The 23,738-nt window shown below is 41.3% G+C and overlaps 1 protein-coding gene across 2 annotated transcripts in view; it reads right to left on the bottom strand.

The window, feature by feature from the left end:
* Window positions 1-23,738, bottom strand: part of gpc5c (glypican 5c) — a 141,029-nt gene that overhangs the window by 78,360 nt on the left and 38,931 nt on the right. The window contains exons 4-6 of one of the 2 annotated variants that reach the window (XM_050032558.1): window positions 4,232-4,395; window positions 2,337-2,393; window positions 1,549-1,671 (exon numbers count right to left, since the gene is read on the bottom strand). In XM_050032558.1, the coding sequence (XP_049888515.1) occupies window positions 1,549-1,671; window positions 2,337-2,393; window positions 4,232-4,395 (344 nt within the window). The remainder of the gene's footprint in view (window positions 1-1,548; window positions 1,672-2,336; window positions 2,394-4,231; window positions 4,396-23,738) is intronic. The other variant, XM_050032559.1, reaches the window with a different exon arrangement.

Here is a 23,738-nt window from a genome sequence, read left to right as displayed (position 1 = left end):
GCCTATCCTTTAAACACAGCCAAACAAGCTGATTTTAGACTTCTTGTGTTTTTAGGTGCCGAATGGTTGCCTCGCCCTGTGTTTACTTGCTCATATGTTCCTGATCATGAACCTCGCACACACACATTGGCTGCCTACTGCACTTTGTGTGCTGACACACTGTGACAGGCCCTGATGAATGGGTGGTCTGCTCAACATGTCTCAGCCACTGGCAGATCCTTTGCAGCAGGGAAGGGTAGGAGTGTGCCGGGCCAGGACATGAGGAAGAGAAGAGACGAGATCCAAACTAAAACAAAAACATTTTGAAAGCTAACTATTTCTAAGCTAATTAAAGTCTAACTTATTCATGAAAATATCTGACAAAATGCTTTTGCCAACCACTGAGGATAATAAAAGGGTCTTTTCGAAATCAGACACATCTGTTCATGTGCCTAATGTTTTCCCATGTACTCATGTAAAGCATAATGTATGGCTTAATCAAGCAAAACGGACATGGGTCAAAGGATCTGACAAACACTCAGGGTGGATCATGGGGAAAAGGCATCCCCGGACCTCTGTTTTCCTCTATCAAGGCCAAAACTGGCAGTGCCAAGAGCTGAGGTTGCCATAGTAATGGGAGCCACTTCAGGGCCACCGCAGAAGAAGGAGAGCATAACCTTGTCATAATTGTGGACTGAGTTTCTACAGCGTTTAAGAAACAGATCCAGCAGGGGGAATCAGTTACAGACTCGCATTGGCTCAGTTATCTGCATCAGTTCTCTGTTCTTCTCATGCTGACTGAGAAAGCACACAACCACACACACACAAACAGAGACAGAGAGTAAGAACTTCAGTCTCTGAGAGATGCATCCAAAACCATAACCGGGAAAAGGGTTCCAGGGCCACACCTATAAATCAGCACAAAATAAAAACCTCATGAATAAGAGAAAGAAACAGAATGGGGTAGAAACAGAGAGAAAGGCACACATAACAACTCATTAACTGAGTGTAATACAAAGAAGAGGAGAGCGGCACAACTATTTGTTCTGCCTGCGTTCACTCAATGTGGAGATGGATTTAATGACTTCCTTATTCCACATTGATTAACAACAGCCAGCCACACTGACTCACAGACATCATCCTACACAAGCCCACAAACAAATACACAGAGGGTTTGTTAGTTTTTCTTAAATCTGAACATTTTCAAAACTCACACACCTCAAAGCACGGTATTTTTCAGGTGAAACTGGACGACCTGTTTGAAGGGATACATACAAGCCAGCACCTGCTGTCGTGTCGTTTAGACAAAATGAAAGTTGTCATCTCAGAGTGCTGCCAAAAATGCATTTATGCAACAACAGCTATGTCAGAGGAGTGTAACAAGATACAAAACATTACCCAATCACAAGTTTTTTTAATCTGAAAAGAACAATGTATTTTGGGCGTATAATTCAACAAGGGTCAGCTGAAGGAGATGATACTGAAAATCTTATAATTTTAGTTTAAAAAATCTGATTTGTCAAGTCTTTTCTTTCCACAATCTCAAGTTTAGGATTAATTTTCTCTTACCTCTCCACCACGTCATCTCCACTCCAGCACGTGGAGTCGTCCACTACATTCTCTCCTTCACACAGCATCTCTGGCAATGCTGCAAAGAAAGACTTGTAGCGCTGCAGGTACAGCAAGAACTCCCTACAGAAAAACAAGACACATAGACATAGAGCCATTTTAATACATGCCACATATTTTTCTAAATCACAAGCCAGGTTAGAAATATACAACTGAGGAATGCATTGTGTGACTGTGGTCGTATTCTTGGTGTGGTTGGTGAACGCACTTCCCAATACTTTGGTACCACACACCACCAACAACAAACAGTATCTTCATTCCATTCAACAATGCATGCATGTGATGAATACACATTATGATATTGATGGTGGCAGAAAACGAGTGGCTCTGAATGTGACCACTTCTCTATGTCAGCACATTTTTTTGCAATTATGCTGTGCGGTAAAGTGCTTGCTTCACCAGATCTGCTAACACATGTTATCGATATAGACACTGTCATCTTGAGCAAAAACAATAGTATAATATTTTTGATCGGACACACATTGTTGCCACCCGTGAGGCAGAGCGAAAACTGTGGGTGGGGGGGTCATGGGAGGTTATGTGCCGAGACAATCAGTGTCGGGAATCACAAATGGTTTTGTAAGATGTAAAAAAATGCACTCAGAAGACAAAGATAATCAACAGTTTACGTAAATGAAATGTCACAAAGTATACAAGTCACAATATGAGCTGTCGTTGCTGAGTGTGTGAGAGAGTGAGAGAAATAAGTCCCTTGGGTTCATGCTTACCTAGAGAGTGTTCTCAGACTATGTTTATTGTTCTTGGAGGGTTTCAGGGGGAACGAGCTGAGAATGATGGGAGGTGGAGTCCAGGGGACATTGTTGCAAGCAAGGAGGATGCAGAGATGTGAAACGTGGGACGTGAGAGAAGGAAACAAAAGGATGACACGACACATGGGGGAGGAGGGAGAAAAGACAGTCAGTTGACCCTGGAAGAGAGTGATTAATCATGCACATGCAGAGACTAGCCACACCACACATAAAATCAATAACAATTTCTCCCCACACCACACCAACAATTAAAACAGATACTGGTATGTAATATATATGTTAAGTCAGTAAACAAACAGACAAGCAAACATCTGCACACGTGAAAACAGTTAAATATTCACAGGATGGCCAAAGAAAGTTCTGCTGAGCTTCCACATTCATATTTTTCCCCCATTAAAACGAAACACAAATGTTGCTTTACTGTATCCCATTTCATATTTTTCAGCAGCAGACGGTTCTCCCTTTACTGCAGTGGGTGCTGCCATGCCTCTGAAGTGGTCAGCGCTCACATGTGCGCTGGTCAGGGTTGGCAGCAGGCACGGAGCTGGATTGTGTTGCCATGAATGGTGGTGGCAGTGCCAGGCCAGACCTGTCAGCTATGGCTGGCATCAGTGCAGTGATTCATGGTTTGGGACAAGGTCAGACAGGCAGCGCTGCAAGTGTGTGTGTTTCCGTGTGATGCTATTTAAGCTGAGGCCGGCTGGTGTGCAGAGTTGGTGGTATGGCCGTCTGGGTAAACAGGAAATTGTTGGTCCGTCAAGATTAATCTTACCCACACTGCTGCTGTGGGCATGGGATGGCTGCCTCAGAGGCCAGGTGGAGGGCATGGCCTTCAGTGCCAGGCACTACATTTACATACTATGTGTGTGGGGGTGTGTGTTGTGTCCAACTTACCATATGCAGAAAGAGAACAGTGATGGCAGCTGTGAATAGACATTAGCCAACCCCCAACTGTATGGCATACAGACCTGACTAGTTTCCATTTAACTTAAAGGTTCTGTATGAAACTCTCACAAAATCCTTGTTTTTAGTGACACCTCTCTCCACAACTCTCCTCAGCAGCTGCAACTGCCAACACAGTGACTAACAAGGGACTGATCTTGACTGACCAGCATCATGTTGATAGAGTACTTGAAAATAAATAAAATCATATTTAGAATAACATTAATATCTGTATGTTTCTATATTTCATTTGGAAACTCGGCTCCAGCTACAGCTAGTCGGCTAACCTCAGCTTAGGTTACAGTTAGCTCGTTGGCTGCCCAGCTTGCTTTGACTTAGCTACACAATGGCTTTATTGCAGTCTTTACCACAGAACAACAAACATGGCCTTCTCGTGAGGTTTAGTAGCCCTGAGCTTATCTAGACACTGAATTCTGCTGACTTTCTTCACTCTTTGCCACTTGTCGTCTTCACCATGACACACCGAGCAAGCTACTTCCCTCCAAATACAATGAAGTACACGTCACACCCTCACAGGTTACCCACAAGGCCACCGCCCTTAAAGGGGAAAAAGGGTATGTTAGCTACTGTTTCACACTGTAGTGCTGTTGCAGAGCCGAAGAGAGATGCAGCATGCTGTTGGGAGAAATTTGTCTAGAGAGCAGTCTGCCAGAAAGGGATGTCTTGGTTAAGGGTCATCACATCCTTTCGATTTTCTTGGAAAATTCGGTCCGAGTCCTTTCCATCCGTTACATACAGCACCTTTAAATTTACTATCTATCTAGCAGTATAAATAACTATGCAGCTGAATATTTGCCAGAAAACAAGAGGCATTTTAATCAACAACAAGCAGTATTAAACATTTAAAACTGACTGAATGAATCCCAGTTAAGTCCGTTGCTTTGTCTTACCTCCTCAAGTGGGCTAACTGCTTCATCCACTGCTCGGGTAGAGGTTGGGAGGGGGCAGCAGATGGAGGAAGAGAAGACAAGGTCACGCTAGGGGTTGTGACCTCTGGGCTAGTAGGCCGAATGCTTGTAGGTTCCCCAGTAGACAGGCCACACACCTTGTCCACCTGTGGGGAGGATAGAGCAAACAGACACACACCTGTTATGCTAGGAAAACATATAACAGCACGGGTGGAGCTGCAGGGTGACTTTCATGAACCACGAATTAACACCTGCGCAGATGAAAGCATATAAACTAAAATAAGTTATTCAACATGAATGTTTTTTTTTTTTTCTTCAGAGTGACGCCATCAATTTCAAATGAGAAATGCCTACATTTCAGATGAATGATTGCAGGGTGAAGAGAGGTGAAGAGAATTATGGAGCAGAGAACTTCAGAGTAACGAACAACATGGGAAAACGGTGGGCGTGAAGTGAAGGATGTGATGAAAGAAAATGGTGTGATGAGTGAGTTATTGCCAGGAGGGCTGACAGTAAATGTAGAACATTCCACTACCTCATAGAGGTGAACGCACATGTCCACAGTTGGCAGCGATGGTGAGTATCTCTAGTGAGCTATTAAAGCCAGCAGCAGAGACAGCCGGGTCATGAAAATGAAGGGGCGTGTGCATCAAACCAAGAGGTAAAATCAATGACATCTCATTGGCTTAAAAGCCTCTGGTCAGTGTTATTAAGTGGTCCTCAATTAGCCAGAGAGACAGAGTGTAATGGCTCCGGCACACTGGGCTGAATACAGTGACCAATATACTGTATATACGCTGCTTTGTCTAGAGGGATGAGTCATTCTGCCATGTAAGGGCGTCCAACAATATCTAGCAGCACTATTTATTCATCACTGATTTAGAAAAAGGGAGCCTTATAATAAGAAGCACTGAGAATTCTACTTCAATAAAGGACTCTCCTCATTTTTTGTGATTTCTTCCAGGGCTAAGTATTGGCAAGCAACTGGTGATATGCTAAGTATCACAATACAGCCATTACGATTCAATATACTGAGATATGTTACAATCCTGTAAGCATGACCTCATATTGAAATTCTTTGAAATCTAGTTTTAGAAAAATTGTTGGTGCTAGCGGTTTGCCCTTTATGACTCTGCCTGTTTCATAGGCTTGTGTTCTTTATGTTTATGCTAGCGTTATGTTGTTAAATTGGAGTGAAGGAGTCAGTTTACTGAAGATACATTACAACACCAAAGAATCTTGTGGTTGCAGGGTTAAACACATCACAAAGCTTAAAAAGTGCACTAAGCAGAGTGCAGACTCTGCCACGCAGCCAAGCGGCCGCCCCCAGCTGATCATGGCCACTCTAGACAATGCTTTTAACGTCAGACGGGCTGCAGCACATTTCAGAAGCGTCGTCTATTTGTGACAGAGCCACAGCACATGCACAGAGCAGACTGTGTTTTCCTGCTGATAGGCGCTGCATGTGAATTACGGAATAGATACAGTACATTATAATCATGAGGATGAGTGTATTTTAATAACTAAAACAGCAACAAATCCTTGATACTTTTGGCACTAACTTTGTCGGCAACACAACATAGTTGGAAACACTGGCCCCTAACAGCCAGATAAGATGAGTGAGGAGTGAGCAGTCAATGACAAATATAAAATATTAGGCTGCTTGGTCCAGTAGTTTGTGAGATTAGCTACAGACAAACAGAAACACAAACACATACCCGCACACACAACCAAATGAATCATCCCCTCCAGGTTTATGTCTAATGGAGATAACTAACCACTGCCAAAAAATATTTGCTTGTATATGTTTGATTAAAAATTGATAGTGTTTTTGAGTGTCACAACACACAATATACAATATTAAAAGGAATCAATGTTTCCCTACACTCTCCTATTTATACCCCAGAACAGATGGATGATCACATTGCTTGACTAAGTATACTTTTTGTACTTCATTGGCTGAATAAGGGCTGAGTGATATTGTGAAATTGCAAATAGAAAAAGTGCAATTTTCAAGTGTTTTGTAGGGACACAGAACAGAGCACAATGAGTTACAATAAACAAAGGATCAATAGTTGGCTGGGCCTTATATAGGCTTCACCAATCCATTAAATAATACAGCAATAAACACAGGATACTAATCCTGCTGATCTGCTCCGGAAATCTCTACTAATAAGAACATTAAAACACTTGCGTAATGTTTTCTCACATTGTGGGGAACAATGCCACAGCAATTTAAGTGTTCAGAACAGCTTGTGGGGGGCCCAAGACAATGCAATGCACAAACAACTACATAAACTTCAATTGGGGAGGAACTGGCAAGCATCTGTGTTTAAATGGTTGTTTGAAGGGGTGTGTCCACATGCTGGGAAGAGTTTGGATAAGTAAGTCTGGAAGCAGCTGAAATATGTGTTAACAGTCACAAAACGTGTCTTGCCAACCTGCTAAAAATACACTTTCCCTCCAGGGTGAGGCAGGTCAGTCATCACATGTGCCTTATAAATGGAGTTTAAATGGAGATTTCACATAACAGCTAGCTATTCCTGGACAGCTGGATTGTCAGTAGCTCGGGAACCCAGGAGATGCTTTCTAACAGCGTAACTAACTACCTGACCATTTTTCATCTTCATTGCACTGTTCGCACTTCACTCTTCACTCTTGCCCTACTCTCCTACATTTTCCTAACTACATTTTGGTCTTAAATCCTCTCTCAAGGCAGACGTTGGGCACGGGGATGGCTGTTTTATTGCATTAACCTTAACTCCCTCTGGACCCATAAAACACGCTCACATGTGGTAGAGCGGCTCACAGCCACACATGCACACAGCCACACATACACATTCAAACATGCCACACACACATTACATTGTGGCGGTGAGAAAAGATAGAACATAGCAACTGTTTTTGGTCGTGCAGCCCCATCAACACACTAAGCCAAATGCTGTTTGCATGTGCTGCGATTCTTCAGCGGACAATTACTGTTTAATTCATTTGCATACCGTCTGCACAACATGACGTGTTCAGACATTTATTAGAACACTTGTAAATTTCAAACCTGTAAAGTGGATTGTTTTATGAAACAAAGTCTGCCAAATTAGAGTATCTCTGCGAGGGTAATGGCAAGAATATTTAAATTTAAATTTTATATTCTGTAGATAAGCCCAGAGCTTTCAACATTGCTCAATCCAGTATTATCAACATTGGCAAGTACACTAGTGTTTGTAGCAACAAAATAAAATGACTCAGTAAAGCAGTGTTAATTCTAAGAAGCAGTAAAGCTATAAATGTCAAGGCAGATTCATTCTATCAAGCAAACATGCTTGAACCTGTTTATAAGCTAAATGTATAAATACTTAAAGTACTTAGCCAGTGTGGCAGATGTGGCTAAGGCAAACCATATGCTTCTTCCTTATTTAGCAAAAAATAGATGTCTATAAAATAAATTCCAGAGATTCAAAGCACATATTTCAGACAACATACAGCCCCATGACATCATGTCCAGACTGAAGTGTTTGGGAGGTCTACAGCACTGTGCATGTGGAAGAGAGAGTGTGTGGTTGAATGAAAGTGGTGAAGCTGGCTGTGCGAGGGGCAGGTGTGCAGAACCAAGACTAATCTGTAGGAATTGTTACTGTTTTTTGTTAAAGCTCAAGTTGCTACTACTTTTATAAAATATATTTTTTCTCATATTTGCTGCAACTGTCACTGTATTCACACAGCACTAAATGAGACAGATTATCTGTGAAAGAAAAACATATTCTTCTGCCCACTCTATTGCCTTGTAGCTCTGCTAATGGCATTACTACATGTAAAGTAAACAACCAATAAGAGCTGAAGAGTCTCAGCTGTCAGTCATGCCAATCACTGCTTGTGAACCGCGGTCAAACTGTCAAACTAGGCAGCACATTGTTATAATATGATCCAAATAGTTCAAAAGAGCAGGAGATAAAAACTGGGCTGTAAATATTTGTCAGCCTCCTAAAAGTTTAACCTTATGTTTTAAACACACTTCAAGGAGATTACTTTAATTCAGTGCATGAAAAACAACCAAAAAAGGTTTGACCTTCAGGTTATCATTTCTCTGCAGTGGTGATAAACGGAGGATTAAGACAGGATCTAATCCTGTCATTGTGAACTTTTCAAAGAGGCAGACTAAAGTTTTAAATCCAGTGCCATTTCTCACCTGCTTTTGTGTGACACTCTGCTATTCTCCGAGACAAAAATGTAAACATCCGTGTAAAATATGAACATCAAGCGGAGGTCATGCTAAGTTCTGTTTGTATTACCCCATTATTTTTAAAACCAAACCACAGAGCAGGGGGTTCAAAAATGCGCTACTTTTAAGAGAGTCCAGAAAAGACTGGAGAAAGGCCGGCACTTCAAAACAAAAACCCTGACACCAATCATTCTTATGCCTAACTAAGCACACAACAGTGTAAACAGAACACAAAGTCATCTCAGGGAAAATAAACATTCTTGTCATGGACCCTCTTGAGAAATGAGACATGCTCTTATAGGTTGGATCTTATAGCCACATAATCCTGAAGGCCAATCAGACGACAGGTTGAATAATACCACGGGCTAGAACACAGCCATAAATCAATTATCTCCTGACCTGATGATGGCGTGAGAATGAAGATCCTATGTGGGCACAGCATGAGTACTTGGGTTTGTATGTGCATGTGTGTGGGAACACCTGTTTGTCCTTGTTATACCTTCACAATTTCAGCTATTTTGTGGAGCATTCCTCATATGATTGCCCGAAGACAAGAGTCGGATGGAGGGGGCAGATTGGTGAGATGCATGTAGTCCACGTGGGGGGCGTTAGGGAAATACAAGGCATGTATTCTATGTGTATTTGAGCTAGCCAATGAAATTTGATTTCTACTGCTGGAAGCAGGATGGATCTGTGTTTTTACAACTACATATTTTGCATATCACAGAAAAGACATTATACCACTGAAACTAAATAATTTATTTTTACCTCAAAGCGTGTGTACCAGAATCTCTTTCAGTATGTTTAGCTCAACATTGGCATGTGTATGTGTGTGTATCTGTGCCTTATGCACACATCATCCTGAGGCGAGAGGGTGAAAGAAGAGTGCAGCAAGAGAATCTGCTCTGAGCTAGCCAAGCCCAGGGCCATCCCTCCTCCAGGGGAGTATTGGTTTACAGATAGCAGCGGTGGTCTTGTCTTCCCAGTTTATTTATCAAGGGATTACCCAGTAAAGCTAAGGGAACTTTCTCAGCCCCCTCTCACCCCAAGCACACTGCACTGTGGGATGAAGAGGGCTTGTTTGGCCAGTGAGGGACCCCTCTTCAACTTTTCCAAAGTTTGTGCATATACACATACAATCTGGTTGCCTAATTCTACCCACTGTTCCACAGTAGGAACTGAAGTTTAGTTGTCAGCTCTGCCAAAGCTAACAATGGCTACATACTCTTTGTAACAGAGCTCAGAAATTCTTACCATCTGCCGCAAAGGTACACACATCAGAACAGTCACATTGGGTTATATTACCAGTTCCTGGTCTTAGCTCAAACACTTTACAACCAAGCTTTAGGGACTGTATTCACTACATATCATAGGGCCGAGTAGAGCTCTGAGTCCTAAAGCCCAGACATAAGTTGGCATTTTAGCACCTCTGGTTCCCTCATCTCAAAGTCATTGGGTTTTTGAAATTCATAGGACATGAAATTCGTCAGTAAATACCCCACTGTGAATTTTGAAGCCTTTTCATGTCCTAAAAAAGATGGTTGCAAACAAGTGGCTATGTAAGAAGAGAAGTATACTTGCTGCAGACAACGTGTGTGCATACGCATCATGGCTGCCATGTGTATTTTGCCATCGTTTGGCGCGTAAGCTGCTCACTTTGACGCGAGGTAACATGCGAGATGCAATATTGACATGAACACTAGTGGTGCTCGTGCGAAGTAGACCTCTAGAGACCGTGAACGTGAGGTTGGAGGTCATCACAATGGTGGACAATAGTTGTGAAGAAAGGCTGTCGGACCTTGTCCACAATTACAGGCATCCGTATGATACCTCCTCGCCCATGCATAGCGACAAGCATGCATGTGCTAATAGCCTACTACATCTGGAAATACAATGTCACCGCCTTCTTCGCTTTTTGTGACCTCTGTGTCTGAGTGCTGTGGTCTGCCCCTAGCGGAGACCACCAGTATCAGCCGTTTTGGCTGCGTCGACGAATGACCGTGCTGCAGCAAGTATACACACACGCGCAGCACACTATGTACGCATACGTTTAGCCACGCAGCCAGTATACTTGTGCCCTAAGACATCACATCGAACAGGGCTTTACAGACTTGTTGTGTTGGTGATGATGAAGTCACGCGATCATGGTGTCGTTCGTTCATAGTCTAAAATTTGCTCTTTACTTCTGGCGATTGCATTTAGGCTTTAAAAATCATAAAAGCATTGTTCTTTTGTGAAGATTGTCTGTCTGAATAAAATGTATACGTAACATAAACTTTTGTTTAAAGTCCAGTGGAAAAATCCTGTTGGCATTTTGTCGAGGGAACCAGGACAATGATAACTTTCGTGCTGGACTACAAATAAACGTCATTCCTGCAGCACTCTGTGGCCCATGTGGCCCAGAAAACGATAAACCACTGGTTCTGTGCCATTAACTGTACTTTCTGAAATGAATCCCAGGAGTCTTGCATCCATTATCAAAACCACAGACACTGTCATGTCAAGACTTTGGACCAATTCTTTTCCCGAATAACCATAAAAAATTCACTAACCAGTAAGAATTAGGAAATAAAATGACATTCCTGTAAGTGACAGTAAAACATACTGCTCTCAAACATAGACATCACAACTGTCAACAGTGCCCTCCTTCTATTTGGGTTTAGATACATGATGTATTGACAGAGTCAGAGAAGAAACAAAACAGACGCTCCTGTTCAGTACCAAGCTGGACCACTTTTGGAATAGGAATTTTATTCAATGTGAATGCTTCCATGCGAGTTATGTACAGCAACCAATGACCAGACTGAAAAAAGCAAGCAAACAAGAGAACAAAAAAGAGAGTGAGAGCAAAGGCAATTAGCTTTATTTGGCATTTACTTCACTGCGGTTAGTAACTAAAGCAGGGGAAAAAAAGCACAAGAAAAAATGCAATCAGTAGCCAAGTAGCGACATGAGCAGCGGCCACTGGTTCACATACTGGTGGGCTCTCTATTCCACCGCATAGGAAGATCCTTGTTACTTTGGCAACATGGCTGTTTATGATGTTTCTCCAAAGAAAACCCAAGGCATCAATTTTATTTTAAATGATTGGAGTTTTTGCCGTCGAGTGTCACGATAATTATGTTTAAACAAGTAACCATTTCCATTCCTAATTGCAACACATAATAACACAGAGAGGGAGGGCCTGCGACTTGTACATTAAAGGGGTTTCCATTTCAATTTTTACAGAGCTGATTTTAAAACTGCACTAATAATGTCCAAAGCAAAACATAGTCTGCTTCCTCAGTGTATTCAGAGGCTGTTTGAAATTGGAGAGAGGCAGTATGAGCTCAGGCGAATAGCTATGTTTCAAAAAACAGGGTTAAGAACAAACACAAAGAATATATGTAAAAGGGGAATAGTTGTTACAAGGAATTAAAACTGCAAATAAAAAAGTAAAAATAAAGCAGTTAAATTAAAAACTGGAGATTGATTAACACTGTGTATGGCATTTTTTGGGATTCTGATATTAGCTGTGTCTCAATTAGGGGCAGCAGCGTTTGAAGAAGTCGATGTTGGCCACATCCTTTGAATACCGCATCAGCAAAACGGTCTCTGAAATGGGACGGGCCAGTCTGTGGAGGATTTCCTGGTTTAGTACCTGTTGGCATTCCTGTTACCTAGCAACCAGCTGTGCTTGACGAAAGAAGGAGTGAGCTCGTAAGTTAGTTAGCCTTAACTAATGGACCCAGAGATTGTCATTATATATATCTAATACCTGAGGAGATGATTCACCGCCAGAGACACTGCCGTTTGATATATTTCAGGCTAATGGAGGACCGATTTCAGGTGAACTTATTAAATTAAGATTGTTTAAGCTGTTAGTCATCTTAACTTAATATATAATCGTCACCGGTGCACAATGCATCTTGGGATAGGCTGCATCCTCCGAATTCAGGGAAAGAAGGCTGCAGTTTTTGGCCACATTTGAAGGAGCCTTCAAAATTGGACAGCCTTGGTCACGCCGATGTGACGCAATCGGTCTTCAAATGCAACCTTCGAAGGCTGCAGCCCCTGAATTGAGACACAGCTATAGTTCTTCTCTCTTCCTTTTAATACAACCCAAACCTAGAAGTGAATGGGATACTCATGAGAATATGCTACAGTAAGTAAAAAGGGTAGTATGAGAAGTTTACGCTTCAGTCCACACTTTTTGTTTTACCTTTTAATTCAATGACTACTGTAATATACAGAGTGCACTTTTCTTCATGTTAAATTAAGAGATATCATCAACAACCTTAGACGTACTGTTACACGTGCAGTCTTTCATATATATATGCTTTTGTGCCATCCAAATAACAACAAAAAAAAAAGGCCACAATTACCTGACCTGACTTGGATCAACACTGGATACTATGAGTAACAGTTTGTTATCACAATAAACTGTCATCCAAGAACAACCATATATATATATATATATGTGTAGCATAGATCCAGCCAGATAAAAACACTTTCCCCCTTTATTTACGCATTAAGGTGACTACTTGAATTTCGCAGGACTAGCAGTGTTGTGGTGGAGGCCTTGAGGTTAAGGCAGCAGGCTTGAGCCTGGAAGGTTGCCAGTTCAAACCCGAGACCATCTGGGAAAATCTGGGTGGGTTAGGGGAATAAGGAAGTCTCTCTCCTCCCTCAGCAACACTGTTTGACTGTGTTTAACCACACAAAGAGACAGATGTAGGCTTTAAGGTGCTGAGTTGAATCAGACCGCCACAGCCTCAAACAGCGGTCAAACCAGGACTAGGACGGTAGACTTAAATTTTTCATCTATAGAATAGACAGCAAGATAAATGTTAAGTCTACTCTGAAAATGTAACATGCCTGACTTTCCAAAGATGATCTAAAGTGGCTGTGAGTGGAGCACATGCTGATTATCTAAAATGAGAGGGTTACAGTGTGAATGATTAAGACTGCTGTGTGTAGAGCCAGTCATTTACATAAATTATTATACATAAATTAAAAGATGTGTTTTTTGTTTTTTTTTATATAGAGCCACAACTAAGGTTGATATTTGTGATGAATGTCATCTTTAATGTATGAGTAGAGATTGTTCTCTGTGATTAGACCTGTTCATCATAGTGAACTACCTTGCCTTGAGTGACAGACAGAAAGCAGCATATGCATTTGTGCAACTCAAGGATAATATAAAAAGAGATGGATGACCAGGCCTACCAAAAAGGTGTTTTTGTTCATGCACTCATTCAAGTCAACGGACAATGTTTCATCCAGTGAAAGCCTCCATCAGTCCCAGCACTTCTCTCCCCCGGGGAGATAAGTCATAGCTCTTTTTGATCTTACATAGAGAGTAAAGTATTTCTCCTCTAGCCTGATTTTACATTTTTAATGGAACTGCTCAACACTAACTCACTTATGATTAAGTAAATATATTTCTAATACTTTAAAATAAAAGGGGCACCCTTTTGCTGGAACTATTTCTAACTTAAAGGGACAGTTCTTCCCGAAATCAAAGTAGTTTTCCTCTTACCTGTAGTGCTGTTTATCAGTCTAGATTGTTTTGGTGTGAGTTTCTGAGTGTTGGAGATTTTGGCCAAAGAGATGTCTGCCTTCTGTGGTGCTCAGGGCGCCAAAATAATAAATTTGAAAGAGTCAACACGACAGCAATGTGTCTTTGGGGAAATCATGGCCCAGTTACTCAAGATAATCCATACATTTTGTTGTGAGCAGTTTCATGTAGGAACTATTTTCGGTAACACTTTACTTGAAGGTATCTACATAAGAGTGACATGACACTGTCATAACTATGACATGACACGGTCATGAACTTGTCATACACATTATGTACATGTCATAAACGTTCATGACTGCTGTCGTCAAGTGTCATTCAGTTTTTGTAATGACAAGTTGACACTGTTTGGGTTGTCTTGATTATGACAACTTGACATTAATTAAAGTGACATTACCAGAAGATGTCTTTGTCATGACAAGTTGACATTAAATTTGTTTGGGATGTCCTTATAATGACACTTGACATTAACCAGGATGACACTACCAGAAGATGTCTTTGTCATGACAAGTTGACATTAACCAGGATGACATTACCAGAAGATGTCTTTGTCATGACATTTGACATTAATAAGAAATGCACCTCTTTTTGTGTTTATGACAAGTTGATTATGATTATGATAATGATTATTACTGTTATGACAAAGACATCTTCTGGTAATGTCATCCTGGTTAATGTCAAGTTGTCATAATAACATCCCAAACAAATTTAATGTATTGTCATTACAAAGACAGAATGACACTTAAGCAGTCATAAACGTTTATGACATGTACATAATGTTTATGACAAGTTTCAGTGTGTCATGTCACCCTTAGGTAGATACCTTCAAGTAAAGTGTTACCCTGTTTTTTTTCTACCAAACTAAACCCCCCAAACCATATCTCCACACAGGAGGAAGTGTGCATTTCATGCAAGATATAAACATTAATGGTATCCTCCTCGGCTGAGCTGTAATGTTAGCTAGCTCAGTGGTGCTAAGTGAGCTAGCAGTAAACGCACGCTTCCTTCTACGTGGTGCACGGTTGGCAGGTGTAGTTTGGTATCAAGAAAATAGTTCCTGCATGAAACTGCTCACACCTAGGTCTGTGGATTATCTTACATAACCGGGTCATGATTTCTGGAAAGAGACATTGCTGTTTTTTCAAGTTTTTCAAATATATGTTTTTCTGGTGCTTAAGCCGAGTGCCATCTAGTTCCATTATATTCGAGATAAAGCAGACATCTCGTCAGCTGATATCTCCAACACTCTGCAACTAAAACAATCCTGACCGATGAAGAACAATTCTTATGTCTGGCACTACGATTATACAATACATGATGCACAAAGTAACAGATGTCATCACAAATATCTTTTTAAATTATTGGAAATCTGTATATTCAGTAATGGCAGAATGTTGCTGCTTAAAAATAGGCCAGTAGTCAATGACTGAAAATGAGTGAGCTTCTGTGATTAAAAGACCCATTGACTTGATACAAGTAGTAATTGCCATCTGATAATGTTAAACTGAACAACTGAACTAATGCCATCCTTCATTCTTTTCACATGTGTGTGAGGTAACACTCCAGTTCTTTTGGTACGGGAAGATTAAAGCTGGTGAGTAAAAGAGCAGGCGTTAATTAAAGAAAAACTGCATCAAAGACAGATGTGAGTGTCATATGAACTGTAAAAACTAATTCCCTATCAATTAATTCATTACTGAACACAATAGATAGCAAACATCATTTTATGGATTTGGATCTGCTCTAAACATTCTGTATTCTGGAGATAAAAATGTATTGTAGCTTTAAATCAAAAGCTTAAACAGTGTTCAGCTATTTCACTGCAGAAACATGCAGCATTTGTAACACCCCCTGAGCCACCCGTAAGCTAATAGTGACAGCCTTCCACTTGGCCTCTCCCAGAAAGCCTTGAGCGAGAGTGTATAGATGATTTACAGCATTACTCTTCTCCCCTTGCCTTCTTTTCGCCTCCCACCAATTTTTCATTGCCATCTTTTTAAGGTCTCTCTTCATTCTTTCTAAATCACTTTGTCTCCATCTCTCTCTTTAGTCTTCACTCTGCAGTCTCTGTCAATCAGTCCCCCTCCTCGTCTTTTTCTTCCTCTCTTATCCGAATGATGTCAGGGCTAATTAAAGAGAGACTCAGTCCCTCGTATATCACAGGGAAAAGTCCTTGAGATTCCAATCAGTAAAGAGAACATTGAGTTTCTCTCTCCGCACTGAGGCTTGTTTACCCTGATGAAATCACTCACAGATGATCTAAAAATGAGAGGCCCTCGGTTTTTCCTTATAAATAATGGGTGTTACTTTGGAGTCTGTTGACAACATTTGTCCATCTTTGTAAACAAATTTACGAGAATTACAGACACCAAATGTGGCAACATGTCTCGGAGGATTCAAGTGGTGTTATACCACAGAGACGGAGGCGAAGGAGACAGAGAAAGGTCAAGTGAGTTCATCTTGTCTGTGTCTGCGATATGGTGGAGCACACGCACACAAGCAGAGAAAATAAGCTGGCGGGTAGAAACTTTGAGAGTCCACGTGTCCATTTGAAGCCTCCAAGTGAACCAGCAATTACCACTAAAATCATAACACAGATGCAGTAGGCATTTGTGTTAACTTCACAGCAGCAGCTGCAGCTGCATGATATTATCATGCCAGCTAGCTAAAGTTTAAAGGTGCTAAAACACAGGGCCGGTGGGCACCCGGGCATCAGGTGAGGATGTTGGGAATATGAAGACGCACAGGGATGGTAGAGGCTATTTAAAGTGTGACAGACAGACAGGAGGAGAAACATAGAGGGGTAGGAAGGCGGGCTTATAAGAGGGTAAAAAGGCATGCAGCCAGGGGTGCTGATGCAATGAACTGAGACAACACAGTGTGAACAAGTGGCCCAAAGGTGGCATACTTTGCTGAGATGTCTACTATGGTGTCCACCAATGCCCTACAATGGCCCAGAGCATTTTTCATAAGGAGAAACATGTTGCAGGTTCAAAAACGATGCCAATCAAAGACACATAGAAAGCCAAAACAAATACAACAATAAAAATGTGTGGCAAATTAAAAAACTTGTTGCAAAAAGCCAAAACAAATACAGCAACAGCAAGAAATGTGGAAAGAGAACAGACAGGACAGTGTGATTGTTAGATATGACCTTAGTCTTTTACATAAGTCTGTTGCTCTTTTATAGTATTGCAAAAGACTAAGTAAAGCAAAATGTAAAACGGAATATGTGCCTTCTTTGTAGCCTCTTCACTCCACTTTTCTTTTCACTTCAAAAACGAACACACCACTCATCTGGTCTCTCTCTCTCAAGTAAAAAATTATGCTGTTCCACTTAGTTCCACCCTAGAGTTCTGGAGAACTTCCATTGTGTTGACTGGATATGGAGCATTTTTGTGTTGTGCATTTGTTTTGGGGTTGGTGTGTTTTTGAATTGGGATATTTTCTGAAGCTGCAGCACAATGCTCCTAATGGAAATGTTTGGGCTGTTGTAGCATGTTTGCCCGTTGTTAGACACCGTAGCCTACAGTAGCTCATAACGTTTAATCTAGAAGCATTATTATGAGAACCAAATGATGAAAAAGGACCTGATTAGTAATCCCAGATAAGGTTTTTTTTCTGCAAAAGTTGTTGTGTGACAGCTTACACTACACAGAAGCATTATTACATGATGAGGCGTTCTGATTTACTCGATAATGGACAAGGTAGAGGCAGAAACTCTGTCATGTCGTGGTGTTTTTCTCTCACAATTTAAATGTATTGCCTAAATCAAATTCAGACTTTCATCCAGTGACAGACCGTGACCAGTGGAGTGAAGACTTATGGATACGAGCTTTGTTATTGATATTTATTAGTCTCAAGGACAACAACATCAATGCATTTGTGCTCCTGTCAACCCTCTTTCTATTTCTCGTCATGCCTCTCTATCCTGTCATTTCTTATTCTGTGTGAAACAGTCCATCTGAGAAACAGAACTCAAGCTCTGAAGGAAAACCCCACATCATTTAGTCTCCCTTCTGTGAACATGTCATCAACGTATAACCAACTCATATCTGAGAAATTACATGATCTCTATAATTATATAATCCCGCCAATCCAAGTCATGGGTCACAGAGAAAAAATAATATACTGTGGACCATTGCTTTATGTTCAGATCCAAATTTAATGGCCCAGCAATCAATCACATGGCGATTGCTCACGGCTAACGCTGCATTTTTCATACAGAGGAGAAGAAATACAGGAATTTTTTTTTGTGGTGTTGAGGACTGCAGCAAAGCACCAGCTGCAAGGCAAACACTAAAGGACGAAAGATTAGAGCGGGAAAAGATGCGTGAGGGTGGCTGAGGCAGGAGAGGCTGCACCCACCATCATTAGCTAATGGACTGCTGAGTAAGTCAGTCAGTCAGCTTGAGGGTTAGACCCAGTGCCAAAGGCGCACACAACTTAGAAAGATGGGTTTAGCGTATAGATTGGCCACCAGTGCATTTTGCGTCAGCTATGATTCTGCTAGCAGTCTCAAATATTAGACACAGAGAGCAAACATAAAGGCCAGAGCTGGTGACACTAATCCTTTTATATAACGTTACCTCAGCAGCTGATGTCAGAGTGTTTCAAAAAGTTTTCCATTATATTACATTAGTAAAATGTAGAGTATATATATACATAATGTACATGCTGGGCATGTACTAGGCTGTCTTTGCAGTAGAAAGTTGCATACCTTTGAAAGTGGTGCTATATGACCAGAGAAAACAGAAACATGACTGTGGCTTTTGCTCAAGAGGTAGAAAACCTACAACTACCAGCATGCATTGCACCGCACCAGACCAATACATGCTCCTGCTGGTGGGTGACACAAAGCGAGTTTGGCCATGTTTCCACATAAAACAATATGGCAGCCAGCTTGTAACAAACGATCTTTAATTATAGCGAACAGTAAGCTAAAATATGTTGCTGAAAAAACCTAAGCAAGAAACAGGCAAAGCAGTAACTTTGGTTTCATATTTGATCAGCACTGCTTAGTTTGATCTAATCTTTTTCAGCCGTCATTTTTACAATACAGGAAACAGTATGGCATCCACTTCCTGTTCACAAATTCTCATATTACAGCCAAACAGTGCACTAAAATATGTTTATAAAAACATTTTTGGCAAAAAAATAGGCAGTACAGTCAGAGAATCTTGGTTTATATTTACTCAGCTCTACTCTTTGTGTCGGTGGTGGTGGGCAAACAAAAATAATAAACTAGAGCACTCGGAGAGCGCAGACCTCCGCCAAGCAGCTCGGATTTCCCGCCATTTTATTATTTTATCCACTTCGCTTCAGCCGATCACCACCAAAATTTTATCACCTGTTCCTTGTGCCATTATCAACCTTTCCTGAAAACTTCATCAAAATCTGTTCAGAACTTTTTGAATTATTTTGCAGACAAACAAACAGACAAACAGACCAACGCCGGCGAAAACATAACCTCCTTGGCGGAGGTAAAAAAGCAAGATGAGCAGGGAGATCTGGGCGCTGGCAAGATGGCAGGAAGTTCACCACAGTTCATTTACACATACTTCAAACATTGCTATGATACAATGCTAGTTAAAAATATTCAAAGTATGCCTTTAAGGAGCTTTAATTCATTAGGCAGCGTATGCAATGGACTCTAGCTTTTCACAAAAAAATGACACCTACCCAAAAGTAGTTGAACTCCGCCTGTTTCCAGTACAGACACAAATACAGATAATTTAGTTGGTTAAACAGATACAGACACAGATACAGATAATGGTGCTCGCTCTTCCCTACTGGCAATCCTTATATAGCTTTAAGTATCACTGTTACCATTTATTTTTAGCATATAATAATAACTACATTTATCCAGCAACATCTTCAATTTCCTTGTCTTGTATATAAATTTATAAGCATTTCTGGAAAATATTTTTGGAAACTGTTTATTTTCTACACTGCCCACAATGGCCTAATACATACCACAATATTAACAGTATGGCAGAAATATCTGGTGGTACACATTGCGTATCATATTGCCCATTTCTATGCTAAAACCATGGAAATACATGGTTGCAGACAACGGGATAGGGAATGTAAAATAAGAAACTGTGATAACAACAAAGTTTGTTTTCACACCAATGATATTCCTTCATTTTATTGTGGGATAGAGTAAAAGAAAAAGCGCTTGCAATGTCAGCCACTGCTGTCTGTTGAGGTGCCGCCGTGGTGGATGGAACCCTTCCAGTCATCCCACTGGCCCTTGTTTCCATTATCTAAAGGCCCAGGCTGCTATTATCATTCCTCCATAAGACTGTAATAAGAAGCTGGGGTAAAACCAACAAGCGGATAAGGTAGACCTGCATATAAACGGCTCTAATCTGGACCAATGGTGCTGTTTTCTCATAAGCAGATATAAAGCTCTCAGTGAATAACTGAGTGAGTGAATGGATGACTGAAAACATGCTTCTGTGTTTTAAGATTTAAACTCTACTCATCTTTAGCAAATAGAGGATATAAAGTTCCCCTCTAGGTCATGTGAGCCATATCATTTTTATGGCCATGTCAATAAACAGCAGTCTGTGGCCTCTCCAGCACGGTTCACTCTAGAGGGTAAAACTATAATATGAATTCAACAGGGCAGCATTCAGAGGAAGAAAACCTCACTAAACATTGGAGCTACCATTTGCACTGGGGCCCAATAAGAGTAGCCACGTTTACTGGATATTTTCCAATTTTCTCTTAATTGTGTCTACTCGACATAATCCAGCCCTAGGCTCCCCCAATATCCATAACCATAACCACTTCCCTCCGACCCACGTTCACGCTCCGTCTCAATAAGAGCAGGAATGTGTTAAAACAGAATCCATCCTCCTGCTGCCCCACATAACCATCAATAGCTGCCTTTCAGACTAACGCGTGCTGCTAGTATTGTCACAGGGTGGGCTGCACATCTACGGCTCCTTACAGGACTTCTAAAAACCTGATACCTGCACACGGTGTGGTGATTGGTGTGCGTGTGTGTACAGTATGTGTGTTTTGACCCAGGTCCTACCCTGTGACGTACTGCAACATATAGTGCAGACTCTGTGTAGTCTGCAGCTCTCTAAGTGAGAGAGAGAGCAACCACAAAATGGTTTGGGATAACATCCCAGTGTAAAACCACACAGTCACAATAATTCCTTTAATAACATCTCTATATAATATTCTTACTTGGCAAAAAACAAGAGTTACTTCTTTGTTCTTGACTTCACACATACAGCATAAAAATCAACAGTAGTTTAAGAAAGGTATTTAAGCTTTATTTGCTTTGCAGTAAGACAGTACGGGTAATATATAAAAAAAAATAGGTGTCTGAAATTGAGTGTTCATCTGGGAGGAGGGTATATGAGGGTGTAAGGGTGAAAGTGGCTACGCTGACACAGTAGTTGTGCACTAGAGACTTAACAGTTTTCCTTGATAGGCCACTGTGGCTTTATAAAAACACACTGTGATTTAAAAAGGCCACGGGTTCTAGGTAATACATGGCAATAGAACCGTGTGTTATTCTGTGTGTGTCTGAGCGCGTAAGTGAATGAGTAAACTTCGGTGTTCGTGTTTGCCCTCTAGCCTGCGTGAAGCAATGAGAGCACAGAAAATGGGAGCCACCGCTGTCCGACTGGGGGCCACCTCCTTTTCCAGCAACAATTCTCTTGGTCCTTTTTTTCCAGCTGGCTGGGTCTAGTTTGTATGGCCTAGCTGGAACCCTTTCAATTCTGTCCCACTTGTCCCCGTGCTGGGCTCCCTGCTCCAGGCTGGCCTGCCACCCCATGAATACCAAGCAGGCATACACGCACACACACATGCATACATACACACACGAAATACAAGCTGGGTTCTCTCTCTGCATAGTTGTATTAGGTCAGTCTTTAAGCCTGGCAACCAACCCTCCTCTGTCTGCGCATGCATGTATCTATACAGTAAGTGTCTATGTATTTGGATGTGTGTGTTGAACCTGAGTGTTTAATGTAGCATCATTCAGGCTCTGTGATGCTCCTTAACAACTTTAAAAAGACCACACCAGTGCTTTTGCATGTTTAAGACCATTAACTACAAATTACTTAAACTTTGTGTGACTGCCAACCATTTTCCGACTTGCTATACATTTTTTTTTGTTTCAGTTCACTCTGGTACACCATGATACTTTACTTGCAGGAAGTATTGAGATGTCTGGCAGTAATGTACGGTGTTCGACAGACTAGAACTACAGCACAGAGCAGTGCTGTGATTGCTTTTGTCAGTAATGAGTAATGTAGGGATTACAACTTGAAATTCACACTGACGTTTTTGGGGGTCTGCTTGTTTGCTTGCCAGGAGTTTAAGTAGGGGGAGGCAGATGGTCGCTGCCAAAAGAACAGAAATACAACTTCTGAGTAAATTGTTATTTGTATGCTGCTTTAAGTAAACCTGGCCAGCACACTAAGGTCTTGTTTTGACAGCCAAAATCCGTTTTTGGCGTATCCAGATTGTATCCAGTTTGATTGTTGAGAGTCTTGACAAAACAAAACACATGAAAAGACATTTTTGCAAATCAGATCCAAACCACATTTGGATGAGGTTTGAAACACAGTTCCAATCAAATTTCTATAGATCGGTCTCAGTCCGGCTGCTTTGGCCGCTCAAATAGGATTAGCAAGCGTCTTTTGTGTCACTTGCAACATGATACGCAACGATGATGTCAAATCCAGAATGACAAAAGTGCTATGGAGGACCACATGGAGATCAAAACGGCGGGAAAATTAATATAGCATATTGTCGCAATATTTTGCATGGCTATTTTGTATCAATATATGGAGCCCAAATATTGATTTTTTTAAAATTATGTAATCATTTATATCACAAACACAAATCAAACTTTTAGTGACCTACTAGCGTGATAAAGTCAATTCCTTTTGTGCTTCATTAGATACATTTTGCTGCAACAGATTCATTTTCCGTAACCGCTTATCCTGTTGGGGGTCGCTGGGAGGCTGGAGCCTATCCCAGCTGACATTGGGCAGAGGAGGCGGGAAACACCTTGGTCAGGTAGCTGGACCATTGCAGGGCTGACACATAGAGACAGACAACTATTCACACTCACATTCACAACTACGGTCAATTTTAGAGTCACCAATTAACCTAACCTGCATGTCTTTGGATTGTGGGAGGAAGCTGGAGTACCCTGAGAAAACCCACACGAGGAGAACATGCAAACTCCGCACAGAAGGGCTCCCCCACCCTGGGTTCAAAACCTCCACACTGGGTTCGAACCAGTAACCCTCTTGCTTTGAGGCTATCCACTGCACCACTGTGCCACCCTTAGATAAAACAGATGTTGACAAAGTCTTCCTTTGAAGATAGTTAGTTACTGATGCCTACATTATTACCACAGCAACACATGCAGATAGGTTGGTGATGTCTCGACACACAAATCAGATCTATAACACTTGCAAACAACAGTGCAGACAGTCTAAGATCTGATTTGAGAAACAAATTTGATTTGCCTGCAGTCTGAGCACAGCCTTAGTCACCACAGTAATCACTAGTCTTTGAGAATAATTGACAATAGCTCAGTGGAAGAATGCACTGTACTTTAAGTCAAGCAGAATAGCCATGCTGAAGTTTAATCCACTAACAGCTTGGACATTATGGCTTTTTTAGTGTTGTTTTACAGTTTTAGTCCGGCTCTGGGAACAGTTCCA

The sequence above is a fragment of the Epinephelus moara genome, chromosome 21 (assembly GCF_006386435.1).
Source record: "Epinephelus moara isolate mb chromosome 21, YSFRI_EMoa_1.0, whole genome shotgun sequence".
In the NCBI taxonomy this organism is placed as follows: Eukaryota; Metazoa; Chordata; class Actinopteri; order Perciformes; family Serranidae; genus Epinephelus; species Epinephelus moara.
This window is presented reverse-complemented; position numbering and strand designations above follow the sequence as displayed.